The 20790-nt window shown below is 47.2% G+C and overlaps 1 protein-coding gene across 9 annotated transcripts in view; it reads left to right on the plus strand.

The window, feature by feature from the left end:
- The first annotated feature begins 1598 nt into the window (after nucleotides 1–1598).
- The window catches only part of CARS2 (cysteinyl-tRNA synthetase 2, mitochondrial), a 64268-nt gene continuing 45076 nt past the window's right edge, over nucleotides 1599–20790 (plus strand). For 2 of the 9 annotated variants that reach the window (XM_063618627.1, XM_055244666.2), the window contains exons 1-5: nucleotides 1624–1895; nucleotides 2195–2245; nucleotides 6190–6307; nucleotides 19363–19434; nucleotides 19554–19659. In XM_063618627.1, coding sequence (XP_063474697.1) covers nucleotides 1672–1895; nucleotides 2195–2245; nucleotides 6190–6307; nucleotides 19363–19434; nucleotides 19554–19659 — 571 coding nt within the window. In that variant the 5' untranslated portion in view covers nucleotides 1624–1671. Of the gene's footprint in view, nucleotides 1896–2194; nucleotides 2246–6189; nucleotides 6308–11871; nucleotides 12227–19359; nucleotides 19435–19553; nucleotides 19660–20790 lie in introns of those variants that run through there. The other 7 variants (XM_055244667.2, XM_055244665.2, XM_063618626.1 and 4 more) reach the window with 7 other exon arrangements.

The following is a 20790-nucleotide window of genomic DNA, read 5'->3' on the forward strand; positions in this document are numbered from 1 at the left end:
GAGAAACTACTCTAGGTACACACTTGTTTGTGTCTACCTAAACCTTTGCTTTTTAATAAAACACCAAAGCAAACTAAAAACAACAAAAAAAAACCAGAGGAACCTCTCCTGTTTTGAGAACTGGAAAAGCAAAGGGGACTTTTCCTTTTTTTTTGAGACATTGTATTGCAAGACACCAATAGAGGCACTTTTTTTTTTTTTTTTTCAGAGGGAGTCTCCCTCTGTTGCCCAGGCTGCAGTGCAGTGGTGTGATCTCAGCTCACTGCGACCTCTGCCTCCCGCGTTCAAGCGATTCTTCTGTCTCAGCCTCCCCAGTAGCTGGGACTACAGATGCACGCCATCACGCCCGGCTAATTTGTGTATTTTTAATAGAGACGGGGTTTCACCGTATTGGTCAGGCTGGTCTCCAACTCCTGACCTCAGGTGATCCACCCGCCTCAGCCTCCCAAAGTGCTGGGATTACAGGCGTGAGCCACTGCGCCTGGCCCAATAGAGTCACGTTTGTCAAGCTAATGTGAGTAACTTTCAGAATGTTTCTGTTCTCAAGATATGGGATCATGGAACTTTTAACCTTAAGATGAATCACAAGCAGACATTTCTGCTGCACATACCTGATGAATGAAGTTTCCTAGCTTTGGTCATTTCATCCGGAGACCCCAGGAGAGTGTTGAAGTGCAGACATGCTATGTGTCGGGGCGGGGGTGGGGGGGAAGCGCCCTGTGTATTGGAGTGCAGACGTGGTGTGTGTTGGGTTGCACACTGTGTATTGGGGTGCACACTATTGGAGTATAGATGTGTGAGGGTGCACACTATATTGAGGTGCACATTGCATTGGAATGCAGATGGTGGGATGCACACGTGCTGTGTTGGGGTGCACACTGTACTGGGGTGCAGACATGGTGTGTGTTAGAGTGCACAGTGTATTGGGGTGCACACTGTCTATTGGGGTGTACACTGTACTGGGGTGCAGACGTGTGCTGGGGTGCACACTGTATTGGAGTGCACACTGTATTGGGATGCTGATGTGGTGTGTGCTGGGGTGCATACTGTGTATTGGGGTGCTGACTGTATGCTGGGTTGCACACTGTGTATCGGGGTGCACTGTGTTGGGATACTGACGATGTGCTGCAGTGCACAGTGTATTGGGGTGCAGATGTGTATGCTGGGATGCACACTGTATTGGGGTGCTGACGTGTGTTCTGGGGTGGACATTGTGTATTAGCGTGCTGAGGTGGGGTGTGCTGGGATGCACACGTGCTTCGCGAACAGGCCAGGGCCCGGCAGCAGAAGCTTGCACTGTAAACGCTCCCCCCGCGCGGCGGACACAGGTCCAGGCTGGTACAGGGCGCACACGGACGCCTCGCAGGACCTGGGCTAATAAGGAGAGGGGATCGGCACGGTCCCGCCTCTTCCTACGGCCTCCCGGCGCGGCACCGCCCTCCTCCCTCCACCCCGGGCCTTCCCCGCCCCCACCCCTTCGGGCCCTGGTTCTCCACCCTTGCCTCGGGCGACTCGCGCCAGGCCAAAGGGAGGCGCTACCTGAGGATTGCTTCCGGGAGTGGGCGTGGCCCCAAGGTCGTGGGCGGGGCGGGGCCGTGCTGCTTTTGCGCGCCCGGCCGCGTACCCGGCGTGGCTCCAGTCTCCGCCCAGTCGTAGGCGCTGGCCGCTGACATGTTGAGGACGACGCGCGGCCCAGGCCTGGGCCCCCCGCTGCTCCAGGCCGCGCTGGGCCTCGGGCGGGCTGAGTGGCACTGGCCTGCGAGCCGGGCGGCGAGCGGGGGGCGCGGGCGGGCCTGGCTGCAGCCCACGGGCCGGGAGATGGGCGTGCAGGTGTACAACAGCCTCACCGGGAGGAAGGAACCCCTAATCGTGGCGCACGCCGAAGCCGCCTCCTGGTGGGCCGCGCGGGACTGGGGCACGGGCGGGGGCCGAGCGTGGCGGAGACTTCCCACGGCTGAACGGGATCTGGGTTCGGGGAGGGAGTTTAGGAAGCTGCATGGAGCGCGCCGTTCTAGAAGCTGGGGATGCGCGGTGCTTTTGCAGGTTTGGGTATGAATTGAGCAAGTATGATAAACCCCGGCTATTCATCCACCAGAAGTGATTACTTTAAAAATTATATGATCATTATAACTGAGAATCGAATGTCTTTTCTTGCAAATATGTTCCACACGATGGATTTTAACTTTGTTTCCAGGTATAGCTGCGGACCAACTGTATATGATCATGCGCACCTTGGCCATGCTTGGTGAGTTTCCTGGATTTGAATTTTCATACTTCAAAGGACCATTTATTTTTGAAAGCCTTTTGCTGATTTCTTTTATCTCTTAAGTGGCAACTTAGGGATGCAGAATAATTCCTACATTCCAGGCATTGTGGGAAATGTTACAGCCTCATTTGGTTCTTGTAGGGATTCTGAGCACTTAACACCCGTTTTACAGGTGAGGAAACTCAGGCAATGTGGAGCACTGAAAAATGACCCGTTTTGGAACTAGATGTTTTTTGCTGGGTTTGGTGACATCAAGAGGCCTTTGCGGGGGGTCCCGGGGTCCTGCTGGTCAGTCATTCCTGGGCCCCAGCACTTCTTAGCTTCACAGTACTGAGCAGGTCACTTGATTGCTTTGAGTCCTGGTTTCTTCATCTTTGAGATGGGAATGATAACTTGGATCTTATAACAATTTTCATAAATAATTCTCATAAAATGCTGCTTAACACAGTACCTCACATGTGAGATGTCACGGGGCTCAATAGTGATTGAGTAACTTTGCTACGATTACACGTTGAAGAGGTATTGGAACTGGGGTGAGGCTTGGTTTATCTGACTGCCAAGTGGTTGCTCTCTTGACCTCTTAACCATAAGATGTACTGCCTCCTACATTTGCCAAAATTACCACTTTTCCTAATATTTTGTATATTTACAAAATATAATGTACAAAAATGACATATTGTAGATTTTTTTAAAACTTAGTATTGTTCAGTCCTAGACTAAAAGTAAAAAGTTACATTTACTCCGTATACTTTTTTTTTTTTTCTTGAGACGGAGTTGCTCTGTCGCCCAGGCTGGAGTGCAGTGGTGCAATCTCGGCTCACTGCAACCTCCGCCTCCCAGGTCCAGTTGCCGCCTCCTGGCAGCAATTCTCCTGCCTCAGCCTCCGGAGTAGCTGGGATTACAGGCATGTACCACCACGCCCAGCTAATTTTTGTATTTTTAGTAGAGACAGAGTTTCACCATGTCGGCCAGGCTGGTCTCGAACTCCCGACCTCAAATGATCCACCTGCCTTGGCCTCCCAAAGTGTTGGGATTACAGGCATGAACCACCCTGCCCAGCCTACTCTGTATACTTTAAATATACATTTTTTCCCTTTTACTTTGGGCTAACATACTTTTAATTATCAAAAGCATATTTCGACATCTTTCTTGAATTATAAAATATGTTGGGGAAATATTAAAAACAAAACCCCCACCCTGGAAAACCTTTCCACAAAGGTAGAAGAGAAAGAAAACAGTTCTGTTACTGAATACGCCTTAAACCAGAAGGGGATGAGCTAAAATAACTGCAGAGACAGAAAGAAATCTCATCCTTCTATAGAGCTTTGGGGATACAGCCTGTCTCGGTCTGTGAGTCTGCTGTAACAAAATATCCTAAAATGGATTACTTATAAACAACAGAAATTTCTTTCTTTCTGGGGCTAGGAAGTCCAAGATGAAGGCACCAGCAAATTTGGTGTCTGGTGAGGGTCTGCCTGCTGTGTCCTCACATGGTAGAAGTTAGAGGGAATTCTCTGAGGTCTCTTCTATGAGGGCGTTAACCCCAGTCATGAGCTCTCTGCCCCCATGACCTCATCACTCCCAGAGCCTCCACCTCCTAAAACCATCACCTTGGGAGTTAGGGTTTCAACCATGAATTTGGAGGGAAGACAAACATTCAGACCATAGCATAACCCATTGCTTCAGGTGAGTTACAGTGTGGAGTCAGATGACAAGGTAGGCCCATCTCTTCCCAGGACACTGGAAAATAGGGCGTTATTTTTATTGATTACATTTCAGAGGTGGGTCCCAGGTTTTGAAATTTTCTTGAGTTTTAAAACTGCCAAGAGGTTTATTTAGCCATTGAAAAGATTGACATGCATTTGAAGAGGACTGAGGAAGAAATCCTAAAAGTTGTTGGGGAGAGAATCTCTTCTCATTTCCAACTAGGAGAATCAAGTCTTGCAGTTTTAATTTGTATAATATTTGCCTTTATGAATACAGAAAAGAATACACATCTTAAGTGCGCAGCTGAATGCATGTTATAAGCTGTGTCCACACAGGGCCTTCCCAGGGGCTGGTGGGAGCTGGGACTCTCCTCTTGACCACCTTCCTGTCAGCCTGGCCAACCCCTCCAGGCCTTCACTGGGCTGGCCTGCCCCACCTCCCTCTCCCCATCTCAGCTCTCCTAGCATTGTACTCCTTCAGTGGTTATGCAACCATCTGATGTCGTTAGCATGATGTAATTATTTCAGCTCCAGCAGGACAGGGATCCACACAGTGCCTGCTGCAGAAAGGTAGAATTTGAGCAATGGGTAGGACTCAGTTCACTGGAAAGAGACACCCTAAAAAATAGCCTCCACCATTTCCAGAAGAGGTCAGGAGGATGGAAACCCTGTTTGGGGAAAACAAATAGACCAGTTTGGTGCTAGTGGGGAGGAGCAAGGGAAGGGATGGGGCATCAGTTGCAGCCAGACTGGGGAGGGTGCTGCGTGGTCTGGCCCAGAGAGTTTGGATTTCATGCCATGGTAGACGGAGTCACAGTGGAGCGTTTTGAGGGAAGTCTCTTAGGAAATGAATCATTTCAGCGATCACCCAGATGAGCACACTCACCCAGTGGATGGAGTAAACGGGGCAGAAAGAGCCAGGCTGACGGTCGCATGGTTCATGGTAGAGTCACAGAAGTAAGCCGAGGTCTCCTGATGCCGTGTTCTTCAGACTCGGCTGCCCGGCACTTGCAAGGCGTGTGTGTGCGTGTTTGTGTATAGAGTGGCCCCTGTGGTCACAGCCTGCCCACAGCGTCTCGGTCTCAAGTTGCTCATGGCCCTGCATTCTGCCAGCTCTGCCAAGCTGTGGAGCCTTTTTTGTCTCCAAGGGCAGTTCTGGGACTCAGCCTGGGCTCCTCTGGGCCAAGCAAGGGACTTGACTCTTGTTTTCATTTGCTTTAGGTTCCTGTAATTTTTTTCTTGTAAATCTCACATCTTTTAGAGTCTTTACCAACTTGAGGTGAATGAAGAGCATGGTCATGAGAATGGTAATAATAGCTTGTGTTTTTAGAATTCATGCTGCACGGGCGGTAAGACTGGACAGCGGTCCTATAAGCAAGCAGACTGAGCTGTAAGAGGTTAATAATTATCTTGTTGAGGAGTTTTGGAGATAGTTTTGTCCCTGGAATCAAGATTTGGTCTCAGCTGTGTTTGGAGAGGGGGCGTGTGGGAGGTTAAAGTGATACAATAACATGGCTAGGATTCCCCTACACCACCCTAAGATAAAACAATTTTATGAACTAAAATTTAGAGAGGCCACATGGATAGCAGAGGTGAGTGTGACATTAGATAACCTTGAGTTTTAAGGTTACTTTTATGGGAAAACAGATTCTTGAGATGCTAAGTAGATTTTAAACCCTTTTAGTTTTACAAGTCTGAGTTACCCCAGTGTAGTATATAAATAAGCTGGCATTTTTAAATATTCTACACTAGTGTATGCATTCTTAGGAGTAATCTTATATGGCTTTAATGGGATTGTACTTGTTTTGATTTGGTATTTGCTTCTGTCTGTTTTGTCATAGTGAAAAATTAGAATTACTCTAGAACATGAACAAGAACGGTGAAAACACTATCTTAACTGGGAGATTGTATTATGAGTGAATTTTTGTACAATTAAATAGACTTCAACTCAACTTAAGCAACAACTCCAAAATTAAAAATGCTAATATTGTGTCCTGAAATTGATGCAATACCTTTGTCAGTTTCTCCTGAGGACCCTTGTGGCCCAGGCCCTGGTGTCATCAGTGAGAGGGAGTTTCCTTGTACCTGCCCCGCTGACCTGTCCATTGTGCTACACAGTGGAAGTTATGGAGCAGCATGCTAAATGTAATGGATTTTTTACCAAGATAACTGATGACTTTGTGTAATAGAGACATCCTGATCCTTTTTTTCTTTCAGCTCATATGTTAGATTTGATATCATTCGAAGGATCCTAACCAAGGTTTTTGGATGCAACATAGTCATGGTGATGGGTATTACAGATGTAGATGACAAAATCATCAAAAGAGCCAATGAGGTAAGTGGAGAGGAGTTACAGCTATTGATAATGCCGTTGGTTAGTGTTCTGAGCCCTTCCTGAAAGTGGTTCTTGGCCGGGCGTGGTGGCTTACACCTGTAATCCCAGCACTTTGGGAGGCCAAGACAGGTGGATCACTTGAGGTCAGGAGTTTGAGACCAGCCTGACTAACATGGTGAAACCTTGTCTCTACTAAAAATACAAAAATTAGTCAGGTGTGGTGGCGGGCTCCTGTAATCCCAGCTCCTCAGGAGGCTGAAGCAGGAGAATTTCTTGACCCTGGGAGGCGAAGGTTGCAATAAGTGGAGATTGTGCCACTGCACTCCAGCCTGGGTCACAGAGACTCTGTCTCAAAAAAAAAAAAAAAAAAAAAGAAAGTGGTTCTTGTTTTCATTTTACAAGTAGTTCTCACATCTTATTGTCCATGTGTGGCCAGTGGGTGTAATCTGAGACATGAAACGGTGCTGGGTTAGCAGGGTTTCTTTGGTGCCCTAGTAAAGGAAGTTAACATCTATCGTATTGTGATCGCTGAAGCCTGTTCTGTGGCCTTGTGTCATTACCTCCTTCTGTGGTCATCTCCTGGCTCGAATCTTACTCCCACCCCTGGCCCTTTGGCCTCCAAGGGAAATGACTTGACTTTCTCTTCACTGAGGGAACCAGGCCCACCGATTGGACATACTCATATTTGTGCTAATGATGCCTTTCATGTCTGTGTCTTGATAGTTTAAAAAGTACTTTTTGTATCTATTACTATTTCAGTCTCAGAACAACCCTGTGTGCTGCATAGAGCAGACCTTATTGTGCTTTTTTAAAACATTTTATTCCATATTAAAAAAAATTTTGAAGCGATTTGAGATCTACAGAAAAATGACAAGAATAGTACAAAGATCTTTTGCAGCCACCCTGGGTTTCCTCATGGCCATTGTTGTGCTGCGTTGGGCCATCATCTTCTCTCTATTCTAGACTTTACCCACCAGGCTGCCTCCCCTCTCTGCACACGCCATGCGTGCCTTCAGAGCAAGGTCACTGGCTCTCGAGGCCCGCACAGCCCTCCCAGCCCTCCCAGTCAGGAACCAGACATTGATGCAGTGCACTGGCGTGGGTGACATGGACGTCAACCCCAGGTGTTGTCCCTGTCCCCCAGCCCCTCTTTCTTTTCTGTCCTAGGACCCCTTCCAGAGTCCTGTTGTCTCCTCGGTCTCCTTCAGTCTTCAGTGGTTCCCTGTCTCATGTCCTTGACAGTGTCAAGGATTGTAGGACTTTGATTTTGTAGGTAGCCCTCCACTCAGGTTGACTGGATGTGTCCCCATCTTGCAGAAGAGTCAAGAGGTTAAGGTGATCACATCTTGAGGTTGCACAGACCTTCAGGGTCAGGGCCACTCCCAGGGCTCTGACTTCAGCTATCTCCGGCAAGTCCCCCTGCCAGGTGGGAATGGCCTGCGCACTTGTGGCGGGTAGCAGAAGTCGCTTTCCCGTGCAGGCTGAGGGCCCCACTGGAGTCTGGCCCACACCTGGACCATGGTGCCTGGCAAGCTTTGGGAAGGCACAGTGGATGAGGTTGTACAGGCAGGTGGGATGTTGGAGGCGCCTCCTCGGGCTCTCCCTGTTGGCTGGGGGCCAGTGCCCCGCACATCACTTCTACCGGAAGGGCTTTGGTGGTCCTTTGACTTTAACTGCTGGCAAGGAAGGCTTTTCCTAAAGAAGCCATTCTGATGAAACGCTGTCACTCTTTGCCCCACGTGCTGTCTTGTGTTGGCTTTCTCCATTGCAGATGCTTCCTCTAATCACCATTCTCTCTGGACATTTTTGCCCATTTTCACAATTCACTGTGGTTTAGCATACAAGACAGTCTATTCATTTGTGTGTTAGGATGACTGGCTGTTTCCTTTTCCTGAATCTGATGAAGGAATTTAAGTAAAGCTGACCTAATTTTGATGTAGACGAGATGTAGTCTTGTGATACCTTTGCCAGTTACCACTGCTTTTACCAGCATGTGTTACAGTGGAAATGTTCTAACATATATGAAGTAGAGAGAAGAGCATATGAACCCATGCACCTGTCACCGGCGTGCATGGTCAGCACCTGTTCCACCCCTGTTCTCTCTGCTTTTTGTGGAGACTACCTGTGGATTGTCCAGTGGTGGGCTGCTGTTTGGCAGTTTGACACTCCAAGAGCATATTTTTCCATTTCATTTTCTAATGTTCTTTTCTGAAGTCTGGCTAATTAGATGGTGTTTGTCTTAGTTTGTTTCGTGCTGCTATAACAGAACACCACAGATTGGGTAATTTATAATGAATAGAAATGTATTTATTCACTATGCTGGAGGCTGGAAGACCAAGATCAAGGTGCCAGCATCTGGCAAGGGCCCTCTTACTGCATCATCCCATGGTGGAGGGCAAGAGGTCAAGGGGAGAGAACGAACAACCCCTGCCAAAAGCCCCCTGCCCCCACCCCTTCTTTGGTGTTTTTTTTTTTTTGGAGACAGGGTCACACTGTGTCGCCTAGGCTGGTGTGCAGTGGTGTGGTCATAGTTCAGTGCAGCCTTGATCTCCTGGGCTCAAGCTATTCACCTACCTCAGCCCTCCTGGTAGCTGGGACTCAGCTGTGCACCACCACGCATGACTAATTTTTTTTTTTTCTATTTTTAGTAGAGATGAGGTTTCACTATGTTGCCCAGACTGATCTCAAACTCCTGAGCTCAAGCAGTCCTCCTGCCTCGGCCTCCCAAAGTGCTAGGATTACAGGTGTGAGCCACTGCATCTGGCCGGAAAGCCCTTTTAAGAAGGCATGAAGCCCACCCAAGAGGGTGGGGCCCTCACGGCCTAATTACCTCTTCAAGTTGTCACCTCTTAATACTGTTACAAGGGCAAATAAATCTCAACATGAGTTTTGGAGGGGACAAACATTCAAACCATAGCAGTGTTTCTGGTGCGTTTAAAAAAAAACTTGCTGGATTTCTTTTTTTTTTTTTTTTTTTTTTTTGAGACGGAGTCTTTCTCTGTCCCCTAGGCTGGAGTGCAGTGGCGCGATCTCGGCTCACTGCAAGCTCCGCCTCCCGGGTTCACGCCATTCTCCTGCCTCAGCCTCCCAAGTAGCTGGGACTACAGGCACCCGCCAACACGCCCGGCTAATTTTTTGTATTTTTAGTAGAGACGAGGTTTCACTGTGTTAGCCAGGATGGTCTCGATCTCCTGACCTCGTGATCCGCCCGCCTCGGCCTCCCAAAGTGCTGGGGATTACAGGCTTGAGCCACCGCGCCCGGCTGATTTCTTTTTTTTTTGAGACAGAATTTCACTCTTGTCGCACAGGCTGGAGTGCAATGGTGCTGTCTTCGCTCACTGCAACCTCCACATCCCGGGGTCAGGCGGTTCTCCTGCTGCAGCGTCCTGAGTAGCTGGGGTTTACAGACACGCACCACCATGCCTGGCTAATTTTTGTATTTTTAGTAGAGACAGGGTTTCACCATGTTGGCCAGGCTGGTCTTGAACTCCTGATCTCAGGTAATCTGCCCTCCTCGGCCTCCCAAAGTGCTAGGATTATAGGTGTGAGCCACCACGCCCAGCCTGGATTTCTTTTTTGGAAAAAAACGTATACATACACATACTTTTTAAGTCAGTGAGATTTGAATTATAGCATTTGTCTGTCATTGTGGCTTCCCTTCCTCTTTAACCTCCCGTCACACCCATGCGTCTTCCTTTTGTGAAATGGGGTGGAACCAGTGACTAAAGATTTGGATTGGAAGTCAGAGGCCGCCTTTGGGCTGGGGCGTTTATCTGAAAAGAGGCTGAACTTTGTCATTTGTTGAGTGAACAGAGCCCTTCTCTTGTCTTTTAGGCATGAGTCAAAGGAATGGTGTAAGGTCCTTGAGGAACATTTTCACTGAGGTCGCTGTCTTCCTATTTTCCATTGATTTGTCTTTCTCATAACTGGGTAGTCTCCCACCGCATGGGGCTGTTTAGCAGTTCTAGCCTTTTCCCAGTTGCTGTTTGTGTTGCTTCTGGCTGTTAAAAAGAGTGCTGCAATGAACATATATGCTTTTGTTTTGTTTACTTATAAATATATTTCCTGTGGCTGGGTGCAGTGGCTCACGCCTGTAATCCCAGTACTTTGGGAGGCTGGATCACTTAAGCCCAGGAGTTTGAGACCAGTCTGGCCAACATGGCAAAACCCTGTGTCTACTTAAACACAAAAAATTAGCTGGGTATGGAGGTGTGCACCTGTAATCCCAGCTACTCGAGAGGCTGAGACACGAGAATCGCTTGAACCCGGGAGGTGGAGGTTGCAGTGAGCTGAGATCGTGCCACTGCACTCCAGCCTGGGCCACAGGGTGAGACTCTGTCTCTAAATAAAAAGTTAATTAATTTCCAAAGCGGAATTGCTAGGTCAAAGGGGGAACAGTTTATTTGATATCTTGCAACCGAGAGTCAGATCATTGAGAGATTGGCAGTGCTGGAAATTGCCTCCCACTTTAATAGTATTTCTTCACATCCTTACCCCCAGCCTATAAGAGGCAGGATTTAGAAGGCAGGTGCATGATGTCTAAGGCTGTGTGTGAATGCATAGTCACCAGGTAACCCTCAGCAGAGGTGGTGTTTGGAAATGCCACGCTGGTAAAGAAGGAAGGTCAGTGGTTCAGGGCTTTCACCTGCCGTCGGGGCAGCCAGAGCCTGAAATGAAGGCACTTGGTAGCTTCGTGCCTCTCATGAATCTTCAAGATCGGAAAGAATTGTGTCAGTCCCCGTGTCCTGGTGGCAGGGAGCTGGTAGAGGCTGAGACACTGGTTGAGTAGTGGAGGGAGCCCCGTGGGGGATGGGAGGAGAGGTGAGGACACAGTGTACTCAGAGGGTGTCATGGGGGCGATGGGGAAGGTGGGGCAGGAACGTTGCCATCAGAGAAGTGGGACAAGAGCCCCGAGTCCAGGGAGGAGAGAACTGCAGGAAGGAGGAGGTGGCCAGTGTGGTAAAGGGAGGAGGAAGCAAGAGTTAATTTCACAGATGCCACGAGGAGGGATTGGTTGTTAACTTTTTTAAAAATGTTATTATTAGAATATGAAAAACTTGGTAGAATTGGTGTAAACATTCTAACTGTAGAGAGTATTTAATTTTTGAACCAGAGAATTCCCATACTTGGTACATAGCAAGATCCTAAGATGGTATTGAGAAGTTTCTTTCCTCAAAATAATGTCTGACTTCAATGTAACAAAACATGTATCTGAAACCCATAGTTATGAAAACATCTGTTTTTTAGTATTTAGTGAAAAGGTAATTCTTTTAAGAAATGCAAATCAAAACCACAGTGAGATAACATCTTATGCCAGTTAGAATGGTCTTCATTAAAAAGTTAGGAAACAGCAGATGCTGGCGAGGATGTGGAGAAATAGGAACACTTTTACACTGTTGGTGGGAGTGTAAATTAGTTCAACCATTGTGGAAGACAGTGTGGCGATTCCTCAAGGATCTAGAACCAGAAATGCCATTTAACCCAGCAATCCCATTACTGGATATACCCAAAGGATTATAAATCATTCTACTATAAAGACACATACACACGTATGTTTATTGCAGCACTGTCCACAATAGCAAAGACTTGGAACCAACCCAGATGCCCATCAATGATAGACTGGATGAAGAAAATGTGGCACATGGAATACAATGCAGCCATAAAAAAGGATGGGTTCATATCCTCTGCAGGGACATGGGTGAAGCTGGAAACCATCATTCTCAGCAAACTAACACAGGAACAGAAAACCAAACATCGCATGGTTCTCACTCATAAGTGGGAGTTGAACAATGAGAACACATGGACACAAGGAGGGGAACATCACACACCCGGCGCCTGTCAGGGGATAGGGGGGCTAAGGGAGGGATAGCATTAGGAGAAATATGTAATGTAGATGACGGGTTGATGAGTGCAGCAAACCACCATGGCATGTGGATACCTATGTAACAAACCTGCATTTTCTGTACATATATCCCAGAACTTAAAGTATAATTAAAAAAAAAAGGTAATTCTTTTTATCCAATGTAAACTTTTTTTGATGGTAAAATTAAAACTTTTATTTTTCTTCTTTACCTTTTTTATAATATAAATTTACGATTTTAAACATTTTTAAATGTGCAATTCAGTGGCATTAAGTACATTTACAGCATTAAATAGCACGTAATGTCCTCAAGGTTCATCCACCTGCAGCCTGTGCCAGAAGTTCCTTCCTTTTTATGGCTGAATAATGTCACATTGCATGTACACTCTCCTCACTATCTATCTTCTGAATATATATGCTTTTGTTTTCGTTCCAGGACCCCCTCCCCACATATCAAAATCCTTGGATGCTCGAGTCCCTGATTTAAAATATATTTGCAGTTAATCTATGCACATCTTCCCATATACTTTAAATCATATCTAGATTACTTGTAATAACTAATACCATGTAAATGCTCTATAAATATTTGTACTATATTTTTTAAAAATTGTATTATTTTTTATTATTTATTTACTTTTGAGATAGGGTCTCACTCTGTTACCCAGGCTGGAGTGCAATGGTACGATCTCAACCCACCGCAACCTTTGCCTCCCAGGCTCAAGCGATTCTCCTGCCTCAGTCTCCTGAGTACCTGGGACTACAGGCATACACCACTACGCCCAGCTAATTTTTGTATTTTTAGTAGAGATGGGGTTTCACCATGTTGGCCAGGCTGGTCTCAAAACTCCTGACCTCAGGTGATCCAGCTGCCTCAGCCTCCCAAGTGATAGGATTACAGGCGTGAGCTACCGCGCTCAGCCAGTAACGTTTTATATTAAGAAAAATCATTAGGCCGGGTGCGGTGGCTCATACCTGTAATCCCAGCACTTTGGGAGGCCAAGGTGGGAGGATCACCTGAGGTCGGGAGTTTGAGACCAGCCTGACCACCATGGAGAAACCCTGTCTCTACTAAAAATACAGAATTAGCTGGGCATGGTGGCGCATGCCTGTAATCCCAGCTACTTGGGAGCTGAGGCAAGAAAATCACTTAAACCCTGGAGGCGGAGGTTGCGGTGAGCTGAGATCGCACCATTGTACTCCAGCCTGGGCAACAAGAGTGAAACTCCATCTCAAAAAACAAAAAACAAAACCCGAAAAATTATTATATATGTCTCCAAGTGATTCAAGTCAAAGTTTCTCTTTTTGTGTGCCAGGACACTGGCCTGCATCACCCTGGCTTTCTGGAAGAAGGTGAAATGTTCAGGAAGGGCTGGACACAGGGCCCAGCCAGCGGGCTCCTGTCCTGGAGAGAGAGCTAACTTAAAATGATTTACGATCCTTAGAGCTACCTGAGATAATCCGAAATAGGACTAGGACCCCGTTTTAGTGCCTTTCAACCTCGTCTATTTGTTTTATGGCAGTGAGAGAGCAGCACTACCCCGGTATGAGGAATGATCATATGTTTCAGGTTAAATGTAGCAAGCAGTTTGACTTTTAGAATATGAGTTGCCAGCTGGGCGTGGTGACTCACGCCTGTAATCCCAGCACTTTAGGAGACCAAAGTGGGCAGATCACGAGGTCAGGAGAGCAAGACCATCCTGGCTAACACGGTGAAACCCCGTCTGTACTAAAAATACAAAAAATTAGCCGGGCGTGGTGGCGGGCGCCTGTAGTCCCAGCTACTCGGGAGGCTGAGGCAGGAGAATGGCGTGAACCCGGGAGGCCGAGCTTGCAGTGAGCCGAGATTGCACCACTGCACTCCAGCCTGGGCGACAGAGCAAGACTCTGTCTCAAAAAAAAAAAAAAGAATATGAGTTTCCTCTCCCCAGCAGCAGCAGCAGTAGCTGGGTATTCCACTTACAACTCCTTGTCATTGTAGCATTTGTGAGCCACATCCTCTAGGACTGGGCCACTGGTGCTGGAGCAGCCACGTGCAGAGAAGGGAGTGTTGGGTGTTTGGGGTGTATTCTACCTGATGAGCCTTTAAAGTGTGTGTGCTTGTGTGTTTATATGTACATATGATTGTCTCCTTCTGAACTAGATAAATTAATTCTTTTTTTTTTTGAGATGGAGTCTTGCTCTGTCACCCAGGCTGGAGTGCAATGGCACAATCTCGGCCCACTGCAACCTCTGCCTCCCGGGTTCAAGCGATTCTCCTGCCTCGGCCTCCCGAGTGGCTGGGATCACAGGCACCTGCCACCACACCTGGCTAATTTTTTGTATTTTTTCGTAGAGATGGGGGTTTCACCATGTTGGTCAGGCTGGTCTCGAACTCCTGACCTCATGATCTGCCCACCTTGTCCTCCCAAAGTGCTGGCATTACAGGTGTGAGCCACCATGCCCAGCCAATTAATTCCTTTTTTGAGACAGAGTTTCACTCTGTTGCCCAAGCTGGAGTGTGGTGGCACAATCTTGGCCCATTGCAGCCTCCGTCTCCCAGGCTTAAGTGGTCCTCCTGCCTCCCAAGTAATTGGGACTACAGGTGTGTGCCACCATGCCTGCCTAATTGTTTTGTATTTTTTGTAGGGACAGGGTTTCACCAGGTTGCTCAGGCCGGTCTAGATAAATTAATTCTAAAGTTCGTATAGAACAGCAAAAAAAAAAAAAAAAAAAAAGAACAATAGGAAAAGTCTATAAAAGACGAATATTGAGAGGGACTAGCCTATAAAATACGAAAACTTTAATTAATTAATTAATTAATTTATTTATTTTTTGAGACAGAGTTTTGCTCTGATTGTCCAGGCTGGAGTGCAATGGCACAATCTCAGCTCACTGCAACCTCTGCCTCCCGGGTTCATGTGATTCTCCTGCCTCAGCCTCCCGAGTAACCAGGATTACAGGCATGTGCCACCACGCCCAGCTAATTTTTTTGTATTTTTAGTAGAAACAGGGTTTCTCCATGTTGGCCAGGCTGGTCTCCAACTCCCAGCCTCAGGTGATCCACTCACCTCGGCCTCCCAAAGTGTTGAGATTACAGGCGTGAGCTGCTGTGCCTGGCCCCCAAATATGAAAACATTTTAAAAGCTATAGAAGGTTTTTGTTTTCATATATGTGTGTGTGTGTGTGTGTGTGTGTGTGTGTGTGTGTATATATATATATATATATATTTTTTTTTTTTTTTTTTTTTTCTGCACAGCTTTATGCGGCAGGATTGACCTACAGCAGATTGCATGTATTATTCAGGAAGGTGCAGTTTGCCAAATGTTGACCTAGGGGTGCCCCTGTGGATGCATCCATCACCCCTGTGTCTGTGCCCCTCGTGATTCCTCCATGCACCCCCTAACCCCCAGTGCCCAAGCATCCACTGATCTGTTATCTGTGGCTTTAAGCCTGCAGAAATTAAACACGGGTACAGAGCGTGCATAAACAGATGATGGAATACACCAAAAAGTCCAGAAACAGCCCCGATAATTATTGGGAGTTTGTTTTATGGTAAAAGATGGCATTTCAAATCAGTGGTGGCGGGAGGTGGATTATTTCATAGAGTGTTGGCAGCTAGGGGTCATCTGGAGAAAAACATAAGCCAGAGATGGATAGAGGCCTCACAGCCACATTCAAGGCAGGTCAGAGATTTAAATATAAAAGACCCCAAGGCAAATTTGATAGCTTCATACTGGGGAAGGCTTTGTAAGTTTGTTTCCAAATCCAGAAGCCATCTATGAGAAAAGATTCAGAAATGTGAAAGATTGCTAAGTATAAAAACGACAGTTTTTACATTTCATGAAACAACCATAAAGTTGAAAAACTGGAAAAATGGAAATTATATCAGCGATAAAAGGTTAATTTCTTTAATATAAAAATACTTCCAGCCTGGCACAGTGACTCACACCTGTAATCCCAGCACTTTGGGAGGCCGAAGAAGACGGATCACCTGAGGTCAGGAGTTCGAGACGAGCCTGGCCAACATGGCAAAACCCCGTCTTTACTAAAAATACAAAAATTAGCTGGGCATGGTGGCATGTGCCTATAGTCCCAGCTACTTGGGAGGCTGAGAAAGGAGAATTGCTTGAGCCCGGGAGGCGGAGGTTGCAGTGAGCTGAGATCGTGCCATTGCACTCCAGCGTGGACAACAAGAACAAAACTGTCTCAAAAAAAAAAAAAAAAAAAAAAAAAGAATTCCTAACATCCAATAAGAAAAAGACCTATACCACTCAATAGAAACACAGGTGTGGATAACTACAGGTCATTTAATGCAGATAGTTCCCAAACATGCGAGATGTTCAGATTTACCCAAAATAAAAGAGGTAAAAGCTTAAAGAGTGAAGCACTTGTCAGCTGTCACACTGACACCATGTGAAAGTTGGCTGACCCTGCAGGTGAGGGCAGAGGAAGACAGACACCTCCAGGTGTTGCTGGTCGGGTGTAGCTGGCACAGCTTTCCTGGAAGGCAGCTTGCAGGAGCGGCCAAGTCCATGAGCCTGTGCCCTCTGTCTCCCGCCTGGGAGTGTAGCTCACAAGCACACTTGGGCTGCTGTGAAGTGACCTGTGCACAGTTGTGTTTGTAGTGGTGAGGATGGGATGTGCATCGGGACAGGACCGGGTAAGCACGTAGCGACACATCTGGAAGGGGGAGTAGAGGCCACCTTGGAAGGAGCGAGGCAGCTCAGTGTGTCCAGCATGACAGACCTCCAGGCTTCTGTGTGCTGCGAGGGAGAGAAGCCAGCAGCACAGAGCAGAGTGTGGAATGGGCTGCATTTGGGGATTCCAAGAAAAAGACGCAAATATATATATATGACCACGTTCATGCTTGTGGGAAAACTGGTCACAGTATTTTCCTTCTGGGAGGAAAGCCAAGTCTGGGCACCCCTTTATGCCATTTGACTTCTCCTGGCAATAAATTAACTCTGCAGAAAAGTATAGAATAAGCAACCTGCTGATCTTTATTATTTTATTTTTTATTTTGTTGAGACAGGGTCTCACTCTGTTGCCCAGTCTAGAGTGCAGTGGGGCAGTGTTGGCTCACTGCAACCTCCACTTCCTGGGTTCAAGCGATTCTCCTGTCTCAGCCTCCCGAGTAGCTGGGATTACAGGCACCTGCCACCACGCTCAGCTGATTTTTTGTATTTCAGTAGCAATGGGGTTTCACCATGTTAGCCAGGATGGTCTCGATCTCCTAACCTCGTGATCTGCCCACCTCGGCCTCCCAAAGTGCGGGAATTACAGGTGTGAGCCACCGCACCCGGCCACCCCACTGATCTTTAGGCCCACAATTGGGTGGAATTTGAGACTTCTGAAGTGGCAAGAAGACACAGTACTTTTGGGCTTTTTCCTTTGGTCTTTTCTCCCCTGGATAGACATACATTAACTGATTTATTGTCGTAAAGGTCTGCTTTGCCACAAAGCTGTACAGCAGGAGAAGGGCTGAAGTGTTTTGGAGTACCAGCTATGTGCTAGGTGCTGTGTATTTTCTCTCTTTAATGTGATATTTATGTAATGTTTTCTTTTACAAAGCTGTCCTGCCCGTATATACACAGTGGTTCTTCTAGCAGTCTAAGGGATTATTAGGTAGAATATCTCCATGCTGTAAAGTAACTGAAGGCCAAGAGGTTTGATTATTGATTCGCCCAAGACCCCAAAGCTTAAACAACACCTGGGTAGCAATACATAGTTCACCAGCTTGCTTTCTTCAGTGAGTATTCTTTGGTGGGGCTTTCTGGTTGACTATGCCATTCAGAGCCCTGGGTCTCAGGGTCCCATGGTTGGGACCTGGCCCCACGTGTGGCGTTGCACTTGAGAAAGTTTCTCAGTATTCTGGAGTGGTAATTCCTTCACCTGTGAAATGGGGAGACTTGGTTCCCGAGGCTGTGTGGAGCAGCTCGGGGAGACTAGCAGGTGGCAGGTGCTGGGCTTGGGAGGCCCAAGGGCCACTTGAGCAGGACCAGCAGTTATGATGCCTGGCTCCATTCCAGAGCTTCACAGCGTCTTGTGCATCTGTTCATGTGGAGTTTTTCATTGAAATTATGAAATAACATGAGCGAACCTAGTCTTGTGTCCTAGCCTCCTTGGATAATGTGGCAGGGGCTGTAGATGCCTGCCCCCAAGGCCCCCCACATTGTGAATTGATTGGACTGTTTTGGTGGTCTATCTCCAGAAACCCAGCCATGGGACCCGAGGGAATGAGTACTCCATTAAATCCCAGTTGTAGTGTGTTAAATTACTTTCAAAATATTTCTTTAGAGGTTCCTTTTTAATCTTTCTTTTTTTTTGGAACAGAGTCTTGCTCTGTCGCCCAGGCTGGAGTGCAGTGGCACCTTCTTGGCTGACTGCAACCTCCGCCTCCTGAGTTCAAGCGATTCTCCTGCCTCAGCCACCTGAGTTGCTGGGATTGCAGGTGTGCACCACCATGCCTGGCTAACCTTTGTATTTTAAGTAGAGACAGGGTTTCACCATGTTGGCCAGGCTGGTCTCAAACTCCCGGCCTCACGTCATCCGCCTGCCTTAGTCTCCCAAAGTGTTGGGATTTATAGGCATGACCCACAACACCCAGCCTCCTCTTTAGTATATTTTTGGCTATTTTTTTTTCTCCTGAGGATTAAGGGATAAGATAGGAACCTAGTTTCTTATCATACAGACTAGACTAGGATGATTTTGCCCTTGTCTTAGAAAAGTGGAGGATCCTTGGTATGTTTTGTTTTCTATTTTACTTTATTTTTATTTTTGTTTCGGAGATGGTGTCTCGCTGTGTTGCCAAGGATGGGATTGCAGTGGCACGATCATGGCTGTTTGCAGCTTCAACCTCATGGGCTCAAACGATCCTCTCATCTTGGCCTCCCAAAGTGTTGGGATTACAGGCGTGAGCCGCTGCACCCAGCTGGTTTGTTTTTTACTATATAATGGAAATTGTGACATTATTGCTTCTCTAACCAGAAGACAAGGTCAATAAGCCTTTTTTTCTAGCTAAGCTACTAGTAAAAGTTCAGTACCTAAAATGAGTGCCCCCGCTTTGGTGAGTGGGCAGGGGCAAACTGAGGCCGAGGCACCGGAGGTGGCGGGGGTACGTTTGCTGTCGTGTTGTGCACGTGGGCTTTCTTGTGGCTGGGTGGTTCTGTTGCGAATGCCCCAGACTCATTAATGTGCACATCTAATCCTTCTGCAGATGAATATTTCCCCCGCTTCCCTCGCCAGTCTTTATGAGGAAGACTTCAAGCAGGACATGGCAGCCCTGAAGGTAAAGTGTGGGGCTGGTTGTTCCTGCCATGAGGGTGACAGGCGTGAGCAGTGACAGCTGGTGCTGGCTGACCTGTACTTCTCCAAGGGAAACACGCTTACGTCTCCACTTCCTTGCAGGTTCTCCCACCCACAGTGTACCTGAGGGTAACCGAAAATATTCCTCAGATAATTTCTTTCATTGAAGGAATCATTGCTCGTGGGCACGCTTATTCAACGGCAAAAGGTAGGGTTTATGTTCTTTTTTTTTTTTTTTTTTTTTTTTGAGATGGAGTCTTACTCTGTCACCCTAGGCTGGAGTGCAGTGGTGCGATCTCAGCTCACTGCAACCTCTGCCTCCCTGGTTCAAGCGATTCTCTCGTCTCAGCCTCCTGAATAGCTGGGACTACAGGTGCGTGCCACCATGCCCGGCTACATTTTTTTTGTGTGTGTGTATTTTTAGTAGAGATGAGGTTTCACCATGTTGGCCAAGCTGGTCTCGAACTCCTGACCTTGTGATCCACCTGCCTCGGCCTCCCAAAGTGCTGGGATTACAGGCATGAGCCACTGTGCCCAGCCGGTTTATGTTCTTAAAATTAAACGTTACTGGGATTTGGAGAAACTGGATGTATTTATGAGTTGCAGGAACACGCTAAAATTTACTGTCTGTCTTGATAGGATTCCAACAGCAAAGCTGTTGTGGGGTTTTCTACAATATTGTGTCTCTTTGCGAAATGGTTGAATTAGTTCTTTCTAAAAATCTTTTCCAGTCACAGGGAGGGGGAACATCTGGACAGCTAGTCTTGGTAACAGTCATGGAATCTAGGTGGTAGGTGTACAGGTGTTCATTGTGGTGTTATTTCATCTTTGTTTAGATATTTTCCTAACAAAAAGTTAGGGACAAACACAGTATCTCCAGAGACCTGCTCTCTTCTTATTAAAAGTCAGCCCAGGTCACCCCCATCTGTTTGGCTATCGTTTTTTCACAGGCCATTAAGAGTGAGTTGCGGGAGTCGGAGGTTGCAGTGAGCCGAGATCACGCCACTGCACTCCAGCCTGGTGACAGAGCAAGACTCTGTCCCCCCACCCTCCCCCCCCAAAAAAAAGTGAGTTGCAGGGCCAGGCGTGGTGGCTGACGCCTGTAATCCCAGTACTTTGGGAGGTGGAGGCGGGTGGATCACTTGAGGCCAAGAATTTGAGACCAGCCTGGGCAAAATGTCAAAACCTTGTTTCTACTAAGATGACAAAAAATCAGCCAGGCCTGGTATCACATGCCTGTGGTCCCAGCTATTCTGGAGGCTGAGGCATGAGAATTGCTTGAACCCAGAAGGCATAGTTTGCAGTGAGCCGAGATCACACCATTGCACTCCAGCCCAGG

This window comes from Symphalangus syndactylus, chromosome 15 (genome assembly GCF_028878055.3).
Source record: "Symphalangus syndactylus isolate Jambi chromosome 15, NHGRI_mSymSyn1-v2.1_pri, whole genome shotgun sequence".
In the NCBI taxonomy this organism is placed as follows: domain Eukaryota; kingdom Metazoa; phylum Chordata; class Mammalia; order Primates; family Hylobatidae; genus Symphalangus; species Symphalangus syndactylus.